The sequence below is a fragment of the Lynx canadensis genome, chromosome B4 (genome assembly GCF_007474595.2).
Source record: "Lynx canadensis isolate LIC74 chromosome B4, mLynCan4.pri.v2, whole genome shotgun sequence".
NCBI classification, from domain to species: Eukaryota; Metazoa; Chordata; class Mammalia; order Carnivora; family Felidae; genus Lynx; species Lynx canadensis.
Genome location: NC_044309.1, coordinates 21003725 through 21023762, shown reverse-complemented (window position 1 = coordinate 21023762; position 20038 = coordinate 21003725). Strand labels below are relative to the sequence as shown.

The following is a 20038-nucleotide window of genomic DNA, read 5'->3' as shown; positions in this document are numbered from 1 at the left end:
GAGACACAGAATCTGAAACAGGCTCCGGGCTCTGAGCTGTCAGCACAGGGGCCCGATGTGGGGCTCGAACTCACGGACCGCGAGATCATGACCTGAGCCGAAGTCGGCGCTCAACCGACTGAGCCACCCAGGCGCCCCTAGGACATTTTTTGACATTAATGGCGAACTTGTACCACTTTGTAATTGTAAAGTGAGAATCCTTTTGTAGACCAGAAGCAATTGAGAAATTTGTAGAGTCTAGGGAATCTGATTTGGCATATTATTAATTGATTTCCCTAAGAAATTAATTAAAGTTAAAATAGTATCCCAAACAACAGTCATGTCAAGCTCTGCATCAGGTTCTTTTCCCATTGGGTCCTTACTGATCTTGAGTCCTTACTCAGGTTTGTCGCCCTGCAGCTTACTCACTTTATTTTTATTACCAAATTGTATTTTTTTTAAATTTTTTTTTTCAACGTTTATTTATTTTTGGGACAGAGAGAGACAGAGCATGAACGGGGAGGGGCAGAGAGAGAGGGAGACACAGAATCGGAAACAGGCTCCAGGCTCCGAGCCATCAGCCCAGAGCCCGACGCGGGGCTCGAACTCACCGGACTGCGAGATCGTGACCTGAGCTGAAGTCGGACGCTCAACCGACTGCGCCACCCAGGTGCCCCCCAAATTGTATTTTTAAATGCGCACTCATATTTAGGTGGTCGGAAGGTTGTGTAAGAGGTAAAGAAAGCCCACTTCAATACGTATCTTGAGATTTAAAAAAAAAACTTTTTTAAATATTTATTTATTTTTGAGAGAGATCGAGCAAGAGAGGGGAAGGGGCAGAGACAGAGGAAGACACAGAATCTGAAGGAGGCTCCAGGCTCTGAGCTGTCAGCACAGAGCCCGACGTGGGGCTTGAACCCACAAACCGTGAGATCATGACCTGAGCTGAAGTCAGATGCTTACCCAACTGAGCCCCCCAAGTGTCCCTGGAGATTTTTTGAAGAGGGATATATGAAATGGCCTTTTAAGGTAATTCTCACTCGTGGGGTGCCTGGGTGGCTCAGTCTGTTAAGCGTCCGACTCTTGATTTCAGCTCAAGTCATGATCTCAGGGTTTCGTGAGTTCGAGCCCCACTGTCTGCGCTGACAGTGCAGAGCCTGCTTGGGATTCTCTCTCTCCCTCTCTGTCTACCCCTCCCCTACTCGCTCTGTCTCTGTCTCTCTCAAAACAAATAAACTTTAAAAAAAAGAATTGTCACTCTTGGCATCCCATCTGGCCCCAATCCTAGATGGGTGCGCTGCTCTGAAAACAGCTCCCACCCCCCACCTATGCCTGTAGATTCGGCTACCCCCTATTCCATCTCAATATGGCATAATTTTTAGTGACTGTCTATCCTAATCGATTAAATATCTCTGTATCTCCACGTGAGAGGTGTTCTTTGGCGGGGGTGTCTTTCTGTGTGTGTATTCTTGACTGAGTGAAAACTGATTATTAAACAAATGTGCTTGAGTAAGTAATTGCTTTGGAAATCAACTGTGTATCCTTCTGTTTATAATTTGTTGTGATTTGGGGAGGTTTGAGGAATTTTTTTACTTTCCCTTTTTTGAAGTGACAAGTATTATCAGAAGCATGATAGTTTTTCAGTGATACAGGTCTTTCCAAATTTAGAGTGCACGTACTGAAATCATAGCGGATATAATTGTAGCAGACCGTGGGGCATATTCAATTAAATATACGTTTAATAATTCATTCTCAATATGCATTTAATTATTCCCCTTTTTAAAAAAATAAGGAATCTTTTAGAAATTTTTGACACAGTGGAAGACTTAAATTTCAGGTGAAACCGTTTTCTTAAGTAAGCCCTACACCCAGTGGACATCTTAGGAAGTTGCTGTGGGTCTGACCTCATAGGCGGTCAGGTGCTCCAAAGGATCTTAGGGTCAGCCCGTTCCCACTGTCTGAATTTTTATATTAAGTGGGGATAACAATAGTATCTACTTTGTTGCATAGATCAGATATGATACTGTACCTGAAGTGCTTAATGTGATGCTTTGTGGGTGTCCCCTAAGTATTAGCAAGGTTAATACCAGGTATTAAAGCGAGGGAGGCAAAGGTGAGCCTCGACCTCAAAGCTCTCCCCATCCTCTTCCTTCACACTCCCCTCTAACACATGTTCTCTCTGGCTCTCCCCCACCCATGACTTATATGTGGACACTTTGTCCTAAACCTTGGTACTAACCCTCTCTGCATCCCTTCGCCCTGGTTTCTATGGTTTTTGTTGAAGCTGACAACAAAACTTCTTTATTTGTTGTCTTTTTTTAAAGTTTGTTGATTTATTTGAGAGAGAGCATGCATGAGCAGGGGAGGGGCAGGGGGAGAGAGAGAGGGAAAGAGAGAGAGAGAATCCAAAGCAGGCTCTGTGCTGTCAGCACGTAGACCGATGCAGGGCTCAATCTCACGAATTGTGAGATCTTGACCTGAGCCGAAATCAGGAGTCAGATGCTGAACCGACTGAGCCACCCAGGCACCCCTATTTGATGCCTTATGTCGGACCCCGCATTGTCCATATTGGCGCCCGATGGCCAAGTGGAAAAGCAGAGCTTGTCCACACCTGTCTGGTTTTGGGGGTGACTGTGTGGCATAAATGGAAACGAGGCCCTTCCCAGGGCCTGGGGGACGCATCCTATAGCTGGCCGCATGGGGACATTTACAATACTTTTATGCCATTGAGCTTTATAGGACCACGAATATGACTGTCAGTACACATAGAAAATGAAAAAATATTTGCCGAAGTGGTTGGACAACTATGAAGTACAATAAAACCTTTGTTTGCGAGCGTAACTTGTTCTGGAAACCTGCTTATAATCCAAAGCACCTGTATATCAAAGCAAATTTCCCCATAGGAAATAATGGAAACTCAGATGATTCGTTCCACAACCCAAAAATATTCACATAAAATGGTTACAATACTGTAATATAATACGAGATAATAAATACAAAATATAAAGAAAAACAAACAAATTGACCCACACTTACCTTTGAAAACCGTTGTGGCTGGTGTGGGAGAGACAAGAGAGAGTTATTGTGTAGGACGACTTTCACTGTCGCTAACGGAATCACCGCCATCTATTGGCTCAATAGAATCTTCTTCTGCATGGGGGCCATTGTATACACTCACACAGATGTTGACTACAGTACTAATAAACTTGCAATATACTGTATTTAACGTAACTGGCAATAAGGTGGCAGAGGAAAGGGTCTATATCTGCAGGGCAGCCTGACCTACAATGAAGCCAAGCATTCCTAAGCTTCCTCTTGTATGAAAAGCAAAGGACTGTCCATAGGTGCTTCGGAGTGACAAAAAAAAACACACAAGTGCCATTGTGGGCGCCTTCCGACGTTCTGAAAAATCACTGATTTCTGCCAACACCACGGCCTGAGACTGAGCATCGGAGCATGGAGACGATCACCCACAATCCCGCAGGTGATGAGAGAGAGAGAGAGAGAGAGAGAGAAAAGAAGAGCCATTGGCTCAGTTGTGATCACGTGGCATTCGGTGTCATGTCACGAACTACTCTTCTTGCAAGACCTCGTTCACTTATCCAGTTAAAATTGATTAGAAATGGTTGCTCGTCTTGCGGAACACTCGCAGAACGAGTGACTCGCCACCCAGGGTTTTACGGCACTTCACAAGTATAACGTATGAGCGCATTTCTGTTGTGAGAGTTTATTGAGTATTTGCAATCCGAGGAACTTTAAATGTGGCCTTAATAAGATAGCTAGTGCTTTCGGTGTACTGTTTAGTTAACCCAATAAAATTTTCATCAGCTCCAAAACCACTGCTATCTCCATAAATTTAAAACTATTTGGATTTCATAATGTATGCTTAATTTTATGGGGGGGGGGTGGTGTCATTCCTCCCTTCAACATAGTTAACACGATTGTTTTATTTCCTTTCATGGATATTACATAGCGTATGTCAATTATAGCTATGTATCTGTGTCCCCTAGGTAAATGTCTAGAAAAGAGAAAACTGTGCAAATGCTTTGTTAAATACGAATAATAGCATATGTAAACTAGTGGTGATGATAATCATGGCTACCTTCGTTACCAGTTTCGTGGTGGGCCACGTGGAATGGTTGGGGCAGATAGAATGCCAAACTGGTAAAGTTTTCTCCCACGGAAGGCTTTGAAACCCAAGAGTTTTGTCCTGAAATCTGAGCATTAGCAACCCAAAGCTCTGTGTGGAACAGAGAAATTAACAAACAGGATTAACTTAATCTTATTCAAGATAATAGCTCATTGTCATTACCTCCATGAGCTCAAGAATGTGAACTAGAAACAAGGATATATTTTGATTTGTGTGATGTCAGACTAAAGGAGAAATTATCCAGGAAGTTAAATAGCCTTTCAGTTACTGGGCAGCCCTATAATTAGATACATTTTGATGAAAACGATGAATTTTGTGTATGGGTGAGCCCATGTGGCAACAAAATAAAATGTGCTTATAGAAGAAGATAATATAGGGGCTCATGGGCACACTATTGAAAAAAACATTGTTTACTAATTAAAAGCTTTTAAATGGTAGGTCCTCTGGTTTGTGAAGCGTTTTGTTCACAGGTCATGAAATCTAGCTACTCAAAACCTGACCGAGTGGTTTGTGGGGGGAGAATTTCTGGGGAAAAGAGAACCCAAAGGAAACGTGAAGCTATTGTGAATGAAAGATAAAATGCTCGTAAAGTAGCTGTCTGATGTAACCAGAATCGGCTGCTACGCGATTATAAAGGGATAGATATACCAGGATACGTTGTAATCTGCAAAACAAGAGACTTGCTAGGATCTCTAAGATTCTCTTTTAATTTCCTCATCTTTTGAGTGTATGTAAACCAAGGAGGTGAGCGTAATCACGTTTCATTTCTTACCTCTTTTCTTCTCTAATAATGAAGGTGCAACATTCCCCACATCCTGGCGTGCTCTGATTTGTGAAGCTGGGATTTGTAGCGAGAAGTAAAAGTATGCATTTTCCAGACATTAAATGAAACACTGGTCACATCTCCTCGTCCGGCTAGGGCCACATCGAGCTTCCCTCCCTCCCAGGAGCTGTCAGCACCTGCTCTCAGTGCCTGTGGCACTTACTTTCTAGACCCCAATATTTCTTCTCTGCTGCTTTGTATTTCACTGTGTGTGCGTGCTGCCCACCCCTGACCCGTGTCAACCATCATGGAAAACTCTGGTCAGAGAGCATTTTGTACTGACCTCCCATGTCCAAATGATTATCCTGGAACTCCATTGCTCTTTATGTCACACTCGACTAACCAAAACCTTGAACCTGAAGGACCCCAGCCGTCCTCCGCCTCTGCACCCGCACCCTGAGGCCGAGCTCTGCCCGGGATGTCACCCCACGAGTTCGTTTGGTTCCCTGTAAATTAACCATCACAGACCACAGATGGACTCCCAGCTCTGCCCGGAAGCCCAGCCCCATTTCCCTCTTCAGACTCCTTCTCCCGCGTTCTGTGGCCAGTCTTTCAAGTTCTCGGTGTTCTCTCCAGGCCTCTGAATCCACCTCCCACGCCCCCCCGCCCCCGCCTGCCTCTCGCACAGTCGATGGCCACGGCTCCTCCTTCCCGCGGAGGTTTGCCAGTGGACGGGAACTGCTGTCTTCCCTCAGACTCGGCCAGTTCCACACAACCCCTTCCCTTTCCCCCTCTTGATAGAGGAGCCACCTCCCCACCTCCCTTTCCTTCATGCCCGCCCTGGATCCCCCCCCAGCCCAACTCCCACCGCGAGGTGACAGCGCGCTTCCCTTTCTCCTTTGCAGGCTCATCCGCCTGTCCATGCTGTTGACCGTTGATGACTGCATTCAAGGCTGCTTTTAGGCTCTCCTGCCCTCGCTCGCTGCTCTCCAGCTTCCTTCCTTTACTCCCGAGGAAGAACTCCTGTCTCATATACAGATAATGCGTATTTTTATCTCCCGCCCCTGCCTCCCTTGGGAACTTCAGGGCCGCGTGGCCACCTGCCCACCTTGACGTCAACATTTAAGACATCTGAAGAGCACATCAGATTTAACAAGTCCCAAACTGAACTCTCCTCCTAAAATGCTCTTGGTAAATGGAATCGCGGTCTTTCCACTCACTCAAGTCCATGTCTTTACCATCTCAGTGTCAGCGGAATCTACTTCCTTTGTGTCTGCTGCCTCCCCGCTTCGCCCGGCTTCTAGCCTCTCCTCGAGTTCCACAGTAGCCTCTTACAGCCCTTGTTTGCGTGCCGTTCAGCCCCATCCTGTCATGTGCCCTCCTCCCGCCACAGGGCCTTTGCACCTGTGACCCTACTTTCTGGAACCCTCCCACCTGCCTTCTGCTCAAGTCTAGCTCCTTCCATCATTCCTGCCCCCGTCTATGCTTTGTCATGCTTGCTCCCAGCCTGATGTCCTTCCCTCTCCCGACACTTGTCATTGTTTGAATTTTACACGTGTGCACTTTTTCTATCGATGTGCGTGCCCCTCCGGACTGTAGGCACCGCGAGGGTGAACGCGGCGTTTGTGCAGCGCTCAGCCCAGAGCAGACACTCAACGGCTGGCACTTCTTGCTTGCTTTCTAAAGCAGATACTGTTGCCAGTTCTGATCCCAACAGCCTGAGGCGTCCGAATGCAGGGATTTGGTTGCTCCTGCTTCCAAATCCGGTTTCGCTTTTTCAGTAACCACGCAGAACCTAGCTTGTGATCGGAATCTTATTATTAGGTTCCCTCCAGCTTTTTTCTGCGTAACTTGGGGAACGCGATGTGAAGTGATTGCTCCTCGCCTTGCCCTTTGCCACCCTGTAAACGTCCTGTTTTTACGGACACTCTTTGGTTTGCGCAAGATACCGAAAAACCGATTTATCGTCCAGCTTTGTTCTAATTGTGCTCCTCACCAGACTTGGTTTTCGGCTCTGCTTCTCTTGCTTCCAAACTTTGGTATTCCAGTGCTGGTGTAAAGATACACGTTTTTAAATTTTTCACAGATATACTGAGAATTGTTTTCTATTTAAGATACTTGAGTGACATGATGAGTAGGAAAGAATGTATGATTTAAAATTAGTCTAGTGTTTTTGTTAAGTGGCAGTTTCGTACATGGACCGTAACGTGGAGATTCTAGTAATATAGTATACAGTAGGCTAAAAGTGATTTCTGATTAAGTTACTGAAATACTTTGAAAGGAACAGAATGGTAATTTGGCCTTGCACAAATGCGTTTGATACAGAGTTCTATCAAGAAAACTATCTGGATAGAACATCCATGTATGCAGGTTAAGGATTAACGGGTGGTTGTAATGAAGCTTGTTTGGGATGAATATAAAGTGCTTGTAAATTATAATCCACTACAATGAATCTTAAGGGATTATTCTGATGATTTCATTCTAGAATTAGATTATATCATTTGCCGTTTTAAACATCTGCTGCTGTATTTTATATCTGTACTTCCCAAACTCTGCCAAGGTGCCCTGGGGCACTGCAGCAAATTTCCCAGGAGTGCCAGGGATATTTGAGAATTTCCAGAGGAATGTGGTAGATACTCAGCATCTGTGAGATACCGTGCAAACGACTAGCTCGAGGGAGTCCGCGATTTCAGCTCAGATTATGCTACATTCCTTTCAAGGACATGGTATCTTTGGGAAGCTGGCTGCCCAGCAATTGTGTTTAAAAAAAAAAAAAAAAAGGCAGTGGATCAGGAAATGCGGGTGGGGGTTTCTAATCTGATCATAATAAGGTTTGAGAATCTGCAGTGCACAACATTTTATATATGTACATTGTAAGTAGCCTGATAGTTTGCGTGTATGTTTTCCATTTGTCGTTATAAAAAATTGTTAAAGCACGCAGTTTTTTTTTTTTTAATTTTTTTTTTCAACGTTTTTATTTATTTTTGGGACAGAGAGAGACAGAGCATGAACGGGGGAGGGGCAGAGAGAGAGGGAGACACAGAATCGGAAACAGGCTCCAGGCTCTGAGCCATCAGCCCAGAGCCCGACGCGGGGCTCGAACTCACGGACCGCGAGATCGTGACCTGGCTGAAGTCGGACGCTTAACCGACTGCGCCACCCAGGCGCCCCTAAAGCACGCAGTTTTTACAACAGGCATTTCTTTAACATGATTCAAAAAGCAAAAAGCATGAGAAGGAACGCAGAATTCTCCCCCCACCTTGGATGATGGCACATCTGTCCCCTTAATTGCTCAGGCCAAGGCCTCGGCCTCGGTCTTGGCTTCTTTCTTACCCCCCACATTCAGAACTTCAGGAAATGATGTTGGCTCCACTTTCAAAAAATATCCCCTTTCCTACCTACACTGCTGTCACTGGTCTCCCTGTCGCATACTTGTGCCCACCCTCACCCCTCCAGTAATCTTTTTAAACCCCAAGTTAAGTAATGTCGACACTCTGCCACTCAGAACCCTGCAACAGCTCCCATATCATTGGCAGTGAAAGCCAGTCTTTCCAGTGATCTCAGCCCTTCCTGTTTCTCTTCTCAAGTAATCTCCAGCCACAGGGGTCTCCATGTCCCAAGCATATCAGGCATGCCCTGCCCCAGGGCCTTTGCACTGGAATGCTAAACCCCTTTTCTCTCCAAACCTTGGTCTACTCCAACCCTCCCTATTTAAAATACTTCGGGGACCCCACTCATGCACTGATGGGCGTTCCCTAGCCCTTTCTTCCTGCTCTTTTTCTTTTTTTTCCATAGTCCTCTAACATAGTAGATAATTTATATTACTAAGTTTATGTTTTATTTACTGACTCTTCCCACTCAGATGTAAGCTTCAGGAGGGCAGGCATCTTAATCTGTTTTCAATAACATATCCCAAGCACCTGGAAGAGCATATATTGAATGAGTGTTGTTTAATATGTTGTTTAAAAAAATCTCTATCTTTAGGGGCGCCTGGGTGGCACAGTCGGTTAAGCGTCCGACTTCAGCCAGGTCACGATCTCGCGGTCCCTGAGTTCGAGCCCCGCGTCGGGCTCTGGGCTGATGGCTCAGAGCCTGGAGACTGTTTCCGATTCTGTGTCTCCCTCTCTCTCTGCCCCTCCCCCGTTCATGCTCTGTCTCTCTCTGTCCCAAAAAAATAAATAAACGTTGAAAAAAAAATCTCTATCTTTCTTAGTTCTTTTGGCTTTTTGAACTATCAGAAAAGCATGTTCAAATCTTTCTCGGTAATAAGGGGTTGCCCATTTTCCCTGAGGTCCTAACAATTTTTGCTGTATAATTCCAGACTAATGAGGTACTTAAAATATGAATCCTAGCTTCTTGGCTAATTGAGCCTTTTATCATTATGTACAGGCCTTCTTTACCCTTAATAATGCTTTTGTCTTAAAGTTGTTAGTTTACCCGATGTTAGTAAAGGTAAGCTAGCTTTTCAGTAATTTTCGGTACTATTTTCTGTTCCTTTCAACCTTTTTGAGTTATGCTTTAGGTGTTTCTCTTGCATATAGCCTGTAGTTTTTAATTCATTTTGACAGTCTTTATTTTTAATTGTTTGTCCACTTACGCTTATTGGGATTATGTTTCTATCCAGACTTGTTCATCACTTACTTTCTATTTGTCCCATTTTTGCAGTGTTTATTTTTTCCTCTTCTTTTAAAAAAGAAAAAAAAATTGTTAACATTTATTCATTTTTTGAGAGACAGAGTGCGACCGGGGGAGGGGCAGAGAGAGTGAGAGAGAGAGAGAGGACACACTGAAGCAGGCTCCAGGTTCTAAACCGACAGCACAGAGCCCGACATGGGACTCGAACTCACGAACCGCGAGATCATGACCTGAGCTTAAGTCGGACGCTTAACTGACTGAGCCCAGGCGCCAGTATTTTTTCCTCTTTTTAAAAATAATGAGTTTTATTTCTTTTCGCATTCTGTCCACCCCCCTCCCCCCCCCCCACTAGTTTGGAAGCTATATACTCTGTTTCTCTACTTTAAATGTTTGCCTTTTAAATGTTACAATACTTAAAGTTGCCTCACTCTCCTGAACAATACAACAGGCACCGTCACTTTGCTTCCCAACTTACCTGCTGTTGTTACTCTGTTTATTTTGATCCCGAGAACTAAGCGTTATTACTTTATAAAGGTGATACTTACTTATATTTGTCTTCATATTTACAAATTTATTTGCTTACTAATTCTTTTTGTATCTCATACCTTCCGCACACAACATTTACTTCCTTTCTGAATTATATCCTTAGAGGCTAAATAATATGCTTCAAAGACTTGCAAGTTCCCTTGGTGAGGTCCATTGTCGGTAAGTTCTCGGGTGTTGTTTCTATGAAAAAGCCTTTATTTTGCTCTTTTTTTCTTTTTGGAAGACAGTTTTAGTGGATAATCCCACATAAGGTTTTTCCAATACTACAGAGCAGTGAATTCTGACACTGCCTTTCCGGGGACAGCATCAGACCCCGCGGGTTAAGGGCTCAGTCCCACAGACTGCCCTTGCTTCAGATGTCCCAGGCTGTCACCTGTGCTTCTCGCCTACTGGCTGTAAATCGGACGTGCCCTGACCCCCTCCTCGGGTTTGATTAATTTGCTAGAGCGGCTCATGTAAAAAAGACGCATGCACGTTTACCAGGTTACTATGAAGGATGTGATACAAGATCCAGATAAACAGCCAGGCAAAGAGGTACATAGGCGGAGGCCCAGAAGGTTCCCGAGCCCTGGGGCTTCTGTCCCCACGGACCTGGGCTGTGCTGCCACATCCAGGCACGTGGATGTGTTCACCGCCCCCGGAAGCCCAGCACTTCTTGTTCAAGAGTTTTAATGGAACTTAATCTCTAGCAACTCCCTTCCCCCTTCTCAGAGGTCAGTGAGCGGGGCTGAAAGTTCCAAAGTTCTTCTTGCTTGGCCTTTCTGGTGACCGGCCCCATCCTCTCTGGCTCTCTAGGGGCCTCACCCGGAGTCACCTCGTTAGCATGAATTCAGGCGTGCTCAAACAGGGTGCCTGATGAGTGGCAAAAGATAATCCTATCCCTCTGGAAATTCCAGGGGTTTTAGATTTGTGCCAGGAACCCCGATAATAGCCCAAATATATATTACACCGCAGCACACAGTTTTATGTACACAGTATTTTTCACTTTGAAGGTAGACCACCGTCTTCGGGGCTTTCCAGCTTTGCTGTTGAGAAGTTAGCCGTCAGTCTGGTTGTCATTCCTTCCTTGTGTTCTGTCCTTTCCCTCTGGCCAATTTTCTTCTCTCCGCTCTTGGTATCTTCAGCTTAACTACACTGTGTCTACGAGCGGACTTCTTCTTAGACTATTTTGTGTACATGGGGTATCATGTATCCATAGTTGCATAACTTCCATCAGTTGTGAAAACATTTTCTTTTTTTTTTTAATTTTTTTTTAACATTTTATTTATTTTTGAGACAGAGACAGAGCATGAACGGGGGAGGGGCAGAGAGAGAGGGAGACACAGAATCGGAAGCAGGCACCAGGCTCCGAGCCATCAGCCTAGAGCCCAACGCGGGGCTCGAACTCACGGACCGCGAGATCGTGACCTGAGCTGAAGTCGGACGTTTAACCGACTGAGCCACCCAGGCGCCCCATGAAAACATTTTCAACTTTATTATTTCAAACACTGTCTTCTTCCCCCATACTCTCTGTTCCTTTCCTCTAAGATTTCACTCACTCTCCCTTCAAACCCCCTGCCGTAAGTGTTTTTTCTTCCTTTGTATACCCATTCCCTTATATATTGCATTTTCATTCTTTGTGGTGTTCTGGGGAACTCCCTCAGACCTACCCTCCCGTCCACCAGTTACCCAGTGTGCTTCCAGGGCCCTGGGTTCGGGGCCTTCTGTTCTGATTCTAGTTCATCAGTTATAATGTTGTTGTTTTTTTTTTTCTTTCTAACTGACATCGAAGTTAGTATATAGTGCAACAGTGATTTCGGGAGTAGCGTCCTTCATGCCCCTATAATTTTCATTTTGTAAAAGTTTTATGGGATCCCTTTTCAACCTGATTGGTCATTTTGAAAGTCCCATAGTTTACTCATTTTTGCCAGCCTGGCTTTTTCTTCTTCATACATTTTACACATGGCTTTCGTTTCCTTTTCTGTATCTGGTCATTCTAACAGATGAAGTCTTGAGAATAATTTTGGTTTCCCCAGAATCCCACTCTGCTTCTGTCTGTGAGCTCATGCTCCGCGGGGCTCTTGGAGGCCTGTGGCGGGGATGCTGTCCCCCAGGCGCCATTTGCAAGTATTCCCCTCAGGTGAGGAGGCTACTTCTGCTTCGTTCAAAGGTGCTTGTTTAATGTCGAAGTGTGTGGTTGAGCTCCCCAGCTTTCCTTTGGCCCAACTAAGTGTCAAAATTGATACCTGTCTTCAGGGAAACCCACCCATTCATGCTTGCTTGGTAGTCCTCTCATTCCCAATGGATTAAACTCCTGTTAGGAGAAGGAAGGCATCTTGGAGATGTTTCTCTCCATTCTATGATCCCAGCCATGTGTTAACCACTCTGCTTTATCAAAGAGCTCAGTTTTCCCCCTTTGTTCTGTTTTGTTTTTGTAACTGAGAACCCTTCTGAGGCTCTTCCACTTACTGGAGGTGTAAATCTTCTGAGGGGTTTTCATTAGTAGCAACAAGGGACGTATAGCTCGGGAACCAAGATAGAAAAATAATTTACCAAGAGAAAGCCCAACCTTTCCCAAGTTATGTGTCAGAGCTGCCCCTGCCATTCGCTGGAACTTAGAACTTGATCCAACCCTTTGTCGTCTGCAACCGTGTCTTTATTTTTATTCCTGACGCCTTTGAAACCCATTAGCTCTGGGGCCCTATGTCTCTTTCCCTTCTTTCATGAAGGCTTCTCTTTTGGTACATTCATGCCCTGCCCCAATACTTAGTTCCTCTAAGAAAGGTAAAGATCACACGGATGACAGTGTTGGTTTTTTGGGTACCCAAATGTGTAAAGAAATAGTCCTGTTCATTAATTCAACAGAGATTTATGTCAGAAATTAAAAAGCCCTCTTTGTCAGATAGCATTCTCTTTGCGGGGAGAAGTTGTCTTAGACATGCAATCCGAGAAGCTCTGGGCTGAGGCTCTGGAGAGGAGGTGGGGAGATACACGGGAGAAGCAGGGCCAGGTGGCCACGAGGGCTCACCTTCCAGAATTCCTCCCTCGTCGCTGCCACCCGGGGGTGGGGGGGCACACCCAGCAGCAGAAGGGGAGATGAGCAGTCGGAGCCGGATGTGAGGTGGGGGCGGTAGTGAAGCCTGCAGAGGGAGTGAGGAGGGCAGCAAGAGAGATGATCTGGGATAGGGGGAGGAGGGTGGGGGGCGGGAGGTGCTCGTGTCCACCGGGTTTTTTTCCCCAAGATGTGTGTTCAAGTCCAGCACTTCCCGCGGCGAGATTTCTAACCTGTGTCATTTTGCTCTGTATCTTTCTAGATCAATGAACTGAGCCATGTTCAAATCCCTGTTATGCTGATGCCAGATGACTTCAAAGCCTATTCAAAGATAAAGGTGGACAATCACCTTTTTAACAAGTAAGTACAAGTACGGCCGTTTATAAGACTGACACGGCTGCCAGGAGTATGAGTTTTGTGAATTTCTGTAATTGCATTAGTTTTCAATGGGTGGGAGTAAAGTTTTGCTGATGAAGTTAATCCTGTGATAAACATAACCATCTGTCATTTTCAGAAAAGCAACGGCAGGCCCTCTTGGGTAATATCCTTTTGCCATATGGCATATTGTTCTCTATGAATATCTTCTATGTTAAAAGTGATATTCTCATTACAATTTAAATGTTTGGAGCTGTAAATTGCTTGGGATGTTTAGCAGCTGTGGACCTGAGCGATCTTGGACAAAACTCTAATAATGCTGACCTTAGGAGCAGAAATAACTACTTCATAGAACAATAAAGAATTAAGAGACATTTTTCTAAAACATGATGGGATGCCATGTTGGGCAGTGAGAGTATTTCTCCTTCATTTGGCTGTCATTTTGGATGTCATTATGGAGCACCTCTTATGTATTAGCTGTCCACTGAGAGGAGGGACGAGGAAGTAGATGTGGCCCTGCCCTCAGGGGGCTCTCAGGCAGGTGCTTGAAATCTGACACATACACAAATTACCGCATAATTCAGCGTGCAAAGTACGACTATAGAGGTGTGTATGTATCTATGGGTGCACAAAGGAGGAAGCAATTCCGAGTGAGTGGGAGGAGCCTTATAGAAATCTCTCCCGCATGAGGATCAATTATGAAATTTCTTAATGTGGCCCTTGTTCTGATGTGAAGCTGATGTGTTAATTCTTAAAACTGTCTAGAAGTTGACCTTTTGAAGGGATTTTCCTCTATGTGAATTTATTTATTTATCTATCTATCTATTTATTTATTTAAAGTTTATTGATTTGAGGGGTGGGGGAAGGGCGGAGAGAGAGAATCCCAAGCAGGCTCCACGCCGATAGCGTGGAGCCCGACACGGGACTCAAACTCACAAGCCGTGAGATCACGGCCTGAGCTGAAATCAAAAGTCGGATGCGACCCAGGGTGCCCCTTTTTTCTATGTGCATTTGGAATGTGGTTATTTGTGGATAGCATCAGCTAGGTCGTTGGAGGAGTGAGAGATAGTGTTGTTTTGCAAACTCTAATCAGCAAGTACCTGAGGACGAATGTGGGGAGCGCGTCTGTGGCTCGCTCCGCTGCCCATCCCGGGCTCCCCAAGTTCTCTGCTTTTCCTTCACCGTTTCCCTCTGTGTGGCCCCTTCTCTTTCCACCTCTTCTTTGGGAAAGTGGCCGCGAGGAGTCGTTGGGATTAGAAAGGTCGTCTAGTCTCAGTGCCCCTATAGGTGGTGAGAGGAGGCGAATGCCACCAGTCTGTCCCTGTGTCCCCCCGGGTTTACTGTGGGTTGTGGTTGGTTCTGGGCCGTACCAGCCTTCTGCGGGTGGGGAACCCCGGGCACTTTGGCTGCACGTGGAACTAGATGGTGGCAAAGTCAAGTCTACATCTAAACGTTGTTCCACACTATGACCGTTTCAGAGAAAACATGCCGAGCCACTTCAAGTTTAAGGAATACTGCCCGATGGTTTTCCGGAACCTGCGGGAGAGGTTTGGCATCGACGATCAGGATTTCCAGGTGAGTCGCTTTTTTGCTACCTTTGCTTCCAGTAGGGTTTGCTCTGTAAAATAGGACTGACCTTTTTTTCGTCACGAGTAATTATGTAATGGCAATTTTCATTTCACGTAAGGATGTTTCAGTGTCCTTTCTGAAATAAAGGCAGGGTTCCGTCAGTTAGGGGCCTCTGGGCAAAATGATGTTAGCGGTCGGCAGGAAAAGACCATTCTTCGGGAAGCAAACACGCACGTGAGCGTTGCAGATGATACTCTCACTTCCTGGAGGAAGTGGCCCGTCAGCACAGCCTTCTTTTGATTTCTGCCATCAGGCGTGTCGACAGTCAGTGCCAGTGTGTACGTTGTGTCTTGAATTTGCGTTTCCTGTAGTTACAGGGTCCCCTTAGCAATCACCAAAGTTGTATTTTCGTGCTGATTTGCTGCTTTTCCAATCATCTGAACCAGACTCTCCTGCTCACAGCATTTTGTCAGAGGCCACGCCTTGTGCACCGTGACCTGGAGTGGTTGGTGTGGTCTAGTGGCTGTAGGGCTGTTGCACCAGCAGGAGCCTGCCGCTCCTGGGAACATCGTCTATTCTTGGTGCCCACCACATAAAAATGTCCACTGTTGCTCCCCACCCACCCCCCACCCCCGTATTTGCCTGGTTTTCTCAAATTTGACTTTTAAAATCAAGATCATGGGGGTGTCTGGGTGGCTCAGTCAGTTAAGCGCCCAACTTCGGCTCAGGTCATGATCCCACGCTTCGTGGGTTCGAGCCCCGCGTCGGGCTCTGTGCTGACAGCTCGGAGCCTGGAGCCCGCTTCGGATTCTGTGTCTCCCCCTCTCTCTGCCCCTCCCCCGCTCACGCTCTGTCTCCCTTTCTCTCAAAAATAAATAAACCTTAAAAAAATTTTTTTAAATAAAATCAAATCAAGATCATGGTGCTGTCCTAAGTGCCGATCCGTGGTCCTTTCTCCTAAGAAAGGACCTGACATCAGTTACTTGATCTTAATATAATCAGTCAGATACGTAAAAGCCAAGGATTTTTTTTTAAAAGCAGAAAATCTGAGTTAAGAGAGGCAAGGGCTAGTTTCTGGTCTTTTAGGGCAGTCTGTTCATTTTGCTGTGTGAGCACTGACTTATTTTAAATCCCTCCAAACCCAGTAAACGTTTCTTTTATTTGCTCCAAATCAGAATCCTAATGTATCCTACATTAAGTGCCATATTGCCTCCCGAGTGACCTTACAATTTGAACATTGACACGGCTTTACCCTGTGTTTTCCTTAAAAAAATAGGGTGTCGAAGGCAAATTGAGCTTAGTACATTTTCCTAAAGATGTGTGGGCCTCCCCGCCCCGCCCCACCCCGCCCTGCCCCGCCCCATTATTGAAAGTTTCCCAGAATTTCTTACATGCTCACTCAGGCATAAGGAGCCTCCAAGCTCCCATGTTTTGAATAAGCAATGCTGGCCAGGTTGCCAGTGATATTCCCTCCTCTGTGGGCCAGGGCTGGGATTTCCACAGAGGTGAGTTCTGAGCAGAGGCTTGGGTGTGCCCGAGAAAGTGGAGGGGGGTGGGGGGAAGGGTGGGGAGCACGCTCAGCTTTGGGCCTCATGCATAAGAGAAAGAACTTCAGTCAAACCTGGACTGGGGATGTACTGCTGAAAAAAATAAGTCACTTGTAAAGAATAAACCTTGGAACAGTAAAAAAAAGGTTTGTATAAAATGAAAAGGAATGATTCTACATTATTTAAGAACTGCTAATACATTTGAAAAGGCCATATGGAAATAAACTGAGTGGTTTAAAGGAAGGAGTAGCTGACAACTGACGTCCTATGAAACTCTCCTCTACCGGAGTCTCATGTCTCCTTTTTTGTTTTTTCTAATGTTTGTTTATTTTTGAGAGAGAAAGAGACAGAGTATGAGAGAGGGAGGGGCAGAGAGAGAGAGAGAGAGAGGAGGACACAGAATCCGAAGCAGGCTCCAGGCTCTGAGCTGTGAGCACAGAGCCCGACATGGGGCTCGAACTCAAGAACTGTGAGATTGTGACCTGAGCCGAAGTCAGACACTCTGACTGGGCCACCCAGGCGCCACCCCCCCCCCCATTTTTTTTTAAAAAATAAAACAACTACACTGGCATTTCACAGAAACCGGCTTTTGAGGGCCTCTGCTCCAGGATCGTGTTAGGTCCCTCAATTTGTTACCAAAATGAAGTCCTTATGTTTCTTCCCATAATCAACGCTGCTCAGTGAGATCAAAAATGGAGCCTTTACAGCCTGAAATCTGAACTGTAGATGAAAGTAGTTTTTAAAATGTCCTAAAATGACTAGTTTTGTTGCAAAAATACCAAGACATGAGCCAGTTTTCCTTCACCTTCCCCTCCGCCCCCCAAAACACAACCATGTAAACTTGATATTTAAGTAAGTGCAAATTGCTGAGGACAAACTTTAAAGGCAAATTAGGCAAGTGGAGGAGGATTCGTGGAACTAACTGGCAAATCTCTTAAGCTCTTAGCAGGAGAAATCAGTACAGAGGAGAGCCAGTGTGAGTATAATTAATCATTTGAACACCACTCCTTTCCTCAGCTACGCCCGGTACTTTTGGCATTTAAATTGCTGCTTTCTCTTTGGCAACTGTATTTCTATTAAAAAGAGAAAAAAAGGTGGGTGTTCAAAGTAACTTTAGCGAACCAGAGCTACGTGCTGGTTTTCCCCTCCAGTCCCACGTCGCTTTCCCAAAGTCTCTACCTCTTAAAAAAGTTTCAGGAGGGGCAGGCCCTGCAGTTTAACCTGAAGATGAGATTGTGGATGTGGGGCCCCACCCACTCTGTTGGCTACTGGGTTTGGAAAAAAGGAGGAAGTTGTGCCAGCTCTGGCTCTGAGTTCATACTTGAGGGCCTCCGGGCATTGCCGGGGTGAAGGTGCCACGGACCCGGGCAGGGCCAGGAATGCCCAGCAGTGGGAACAGGCCAGGACTAGCCGGGCCATTGTCCCAGCTGCCCGGCACATCAACTCACCACCGCCCAGACATTGCGTCTCTCGTGGACAGAACAAGGAACGCGTATCAGTTGACATCCACAGTACCAAGTTAAATACTCTCTCTCGGTCTGATTTGAAAAGTGAGATCAGTGACCTGGGGTCTGATCGTCTTTTGACGGCACTGGATGGCTAGAGAGGACCAGGCCCCACACTGCTTTGCTTTTCCTCGATGTGTTTGTTTTTCTGAAGCGTTTGCCTGTTGGACAAGCGGCTTTGCATCCGCGTAGTGATCGGGAGCCCCCTGCCTGGTTCATTTAGTATTTGGACCTTCGCGTTAAGTCAAATGGGTGAATGGTGTCCACCTGCCTTGGGTGTGTGAATGCCTTTGTGCTGCACCTGGAAAAAGTCAGTATTGCTGAATCTGATCAAATTAGAACATAGTAATTAGGCTACCTAATTGACCTCTAGCAGCGAATTTAAACTTCTTGAGAAGAATTGAAAAGCAATCCTGCTATCAACAATTGTATCTTTCCCCTGGTTTTGGTTTCTTGAATGTCTTTTAAGAATGAAACTTTTTTTTCTCATAAGCAACAGTTCTAGAATATTCTTCATTAACAACAGTATCAGCACACACGTGTATGTAGAAACCTCTGTGTAGGTGTGTATGTGTGTGTCCAGGTTCAGAACTTTCTCCAGTTTATACGTGTGTTTTCAAGTTACTTCATTGGTTTGTAAAGCGCTCAGTGTTGGATTATATTCTTCCGATCATTCGTTGTTGGGCCAGAGTGAGTCCCCGTTACCATGATTTTAAGATATAAGGCATCTTTGAAGACGGATGCCCCCATGGAGGCTTCCACTGTCACTGGCCCTGAGGTTCCAGGCCGCCCGAGGCTCTGCTCCCCTCTAGGTGGATGATTTCACACACGTTTACCACTCAGGGTGTGTTTATTTGTATCTATTGCCTGTCAGGTTCTGTGCAAGACATTATAGGCGACGCAGAAGGGAAGACAGCAAGCGGACTCCTCTTTGTTTTTTAAAACTAGAGACAGCTGTTCTTTTTTTTTTAACTTTATTTATTTTTGAGAGAGAGAGACAACAAACACAAGCAGAGGGGCAGAGAGAGACGGAGACACAGAATCCGAAGCAGGCTCCAGGCTCTGAGCTGTCCGCACCGAGCCCGACACGGGGCTCGAACCCATGAACTGCGAGATCATGACCTGAGCCGAAGTGGGATGCTTAACCCGCTGAGTCACCCAGGCGCCCCATTGTTTGTGTCTGCTGTTCGCTTGCTTTTAAACTGTTCCACGCCAGATTCTGTATTTGATGCTAATGAGATTTACAGAAACCCAGACATCTTTTTTTACCATTCTCCAAGAAAAGCTGCGTCCCTCTTTCCAGCCTCTCCGAGGACCAGAACGTTTTACAACAGGCCTGGGAAGTGACAGGGAGGCTTCGCTTAAAGTTTCTGAGCTGCGGGAGAGGACTGCCCGCCGGAGACCAAAACGTCCCGCAGGACGGGGATGAGGCAGTTAAGCCCCGACACAGCCCGTAATTGAAACTGAGGCCCTCTTGTTCTTTGTGGAGGATAATCACCGGGCTTTCTCTTCCCCTGCCGCGTCTCCTGAATTAGAATCCCTCATTATTTGCATCTGATGCACCTTCTCCTTTGTATTTGTAACAGAGAATTCTAATTTTAAAACAACTGATTCTAAAAGCTCACGTCTGAAACTTTTGATGTTGTCCTTTCGGGTTTCAAAATAACGTTTTTACGGCGTGAAGAAAGACCTTCAGGGTGTGCGGAGCTGTGGCAAACAAAATATCTGCACAAGACAGCGCCTGTCATCACGTAGATTCCCCCCAAGTGTCACTTAGACGGAGGGCAGGGACTGAGTCCAGCGTGCCCACCAGGGTTCAGGCCCAGAACGCAGCAGCGGCCAGGCCTGGGGCAGGCCCGTAGGAAATACGCGAGGCAGAAAGGGAGGGAGGGCTGGGGTGGTGGGACGGGGAGACCAAGGTAAGCGGAGCCTTCTGGG

The 20038-nt window shown here is 45.9% G+C and overlaps 1 protein-coding gene across 1 annotated transcript in view; it reads left to right on the top strand.

Annotated features, from left to right (window-relative positions):
* Positions 1-20038, top strand: part of PIP4K2A (phosphatidylinositol-5-phosphate 4-kinase type 2 alpha) — a 192109-nt gene that overhangs the window by 107015 nt on the left and 65056 nt on the right. Inside the window, 2 exon segments of the mRNA XM_030321096.1 lie at positions 13367-13464; positions 14958-15054. Of these exon segments, the coding sequence (XP_030176956.1) occupies positions 13367-13464; positions 14958-15054 (195 nt within the window).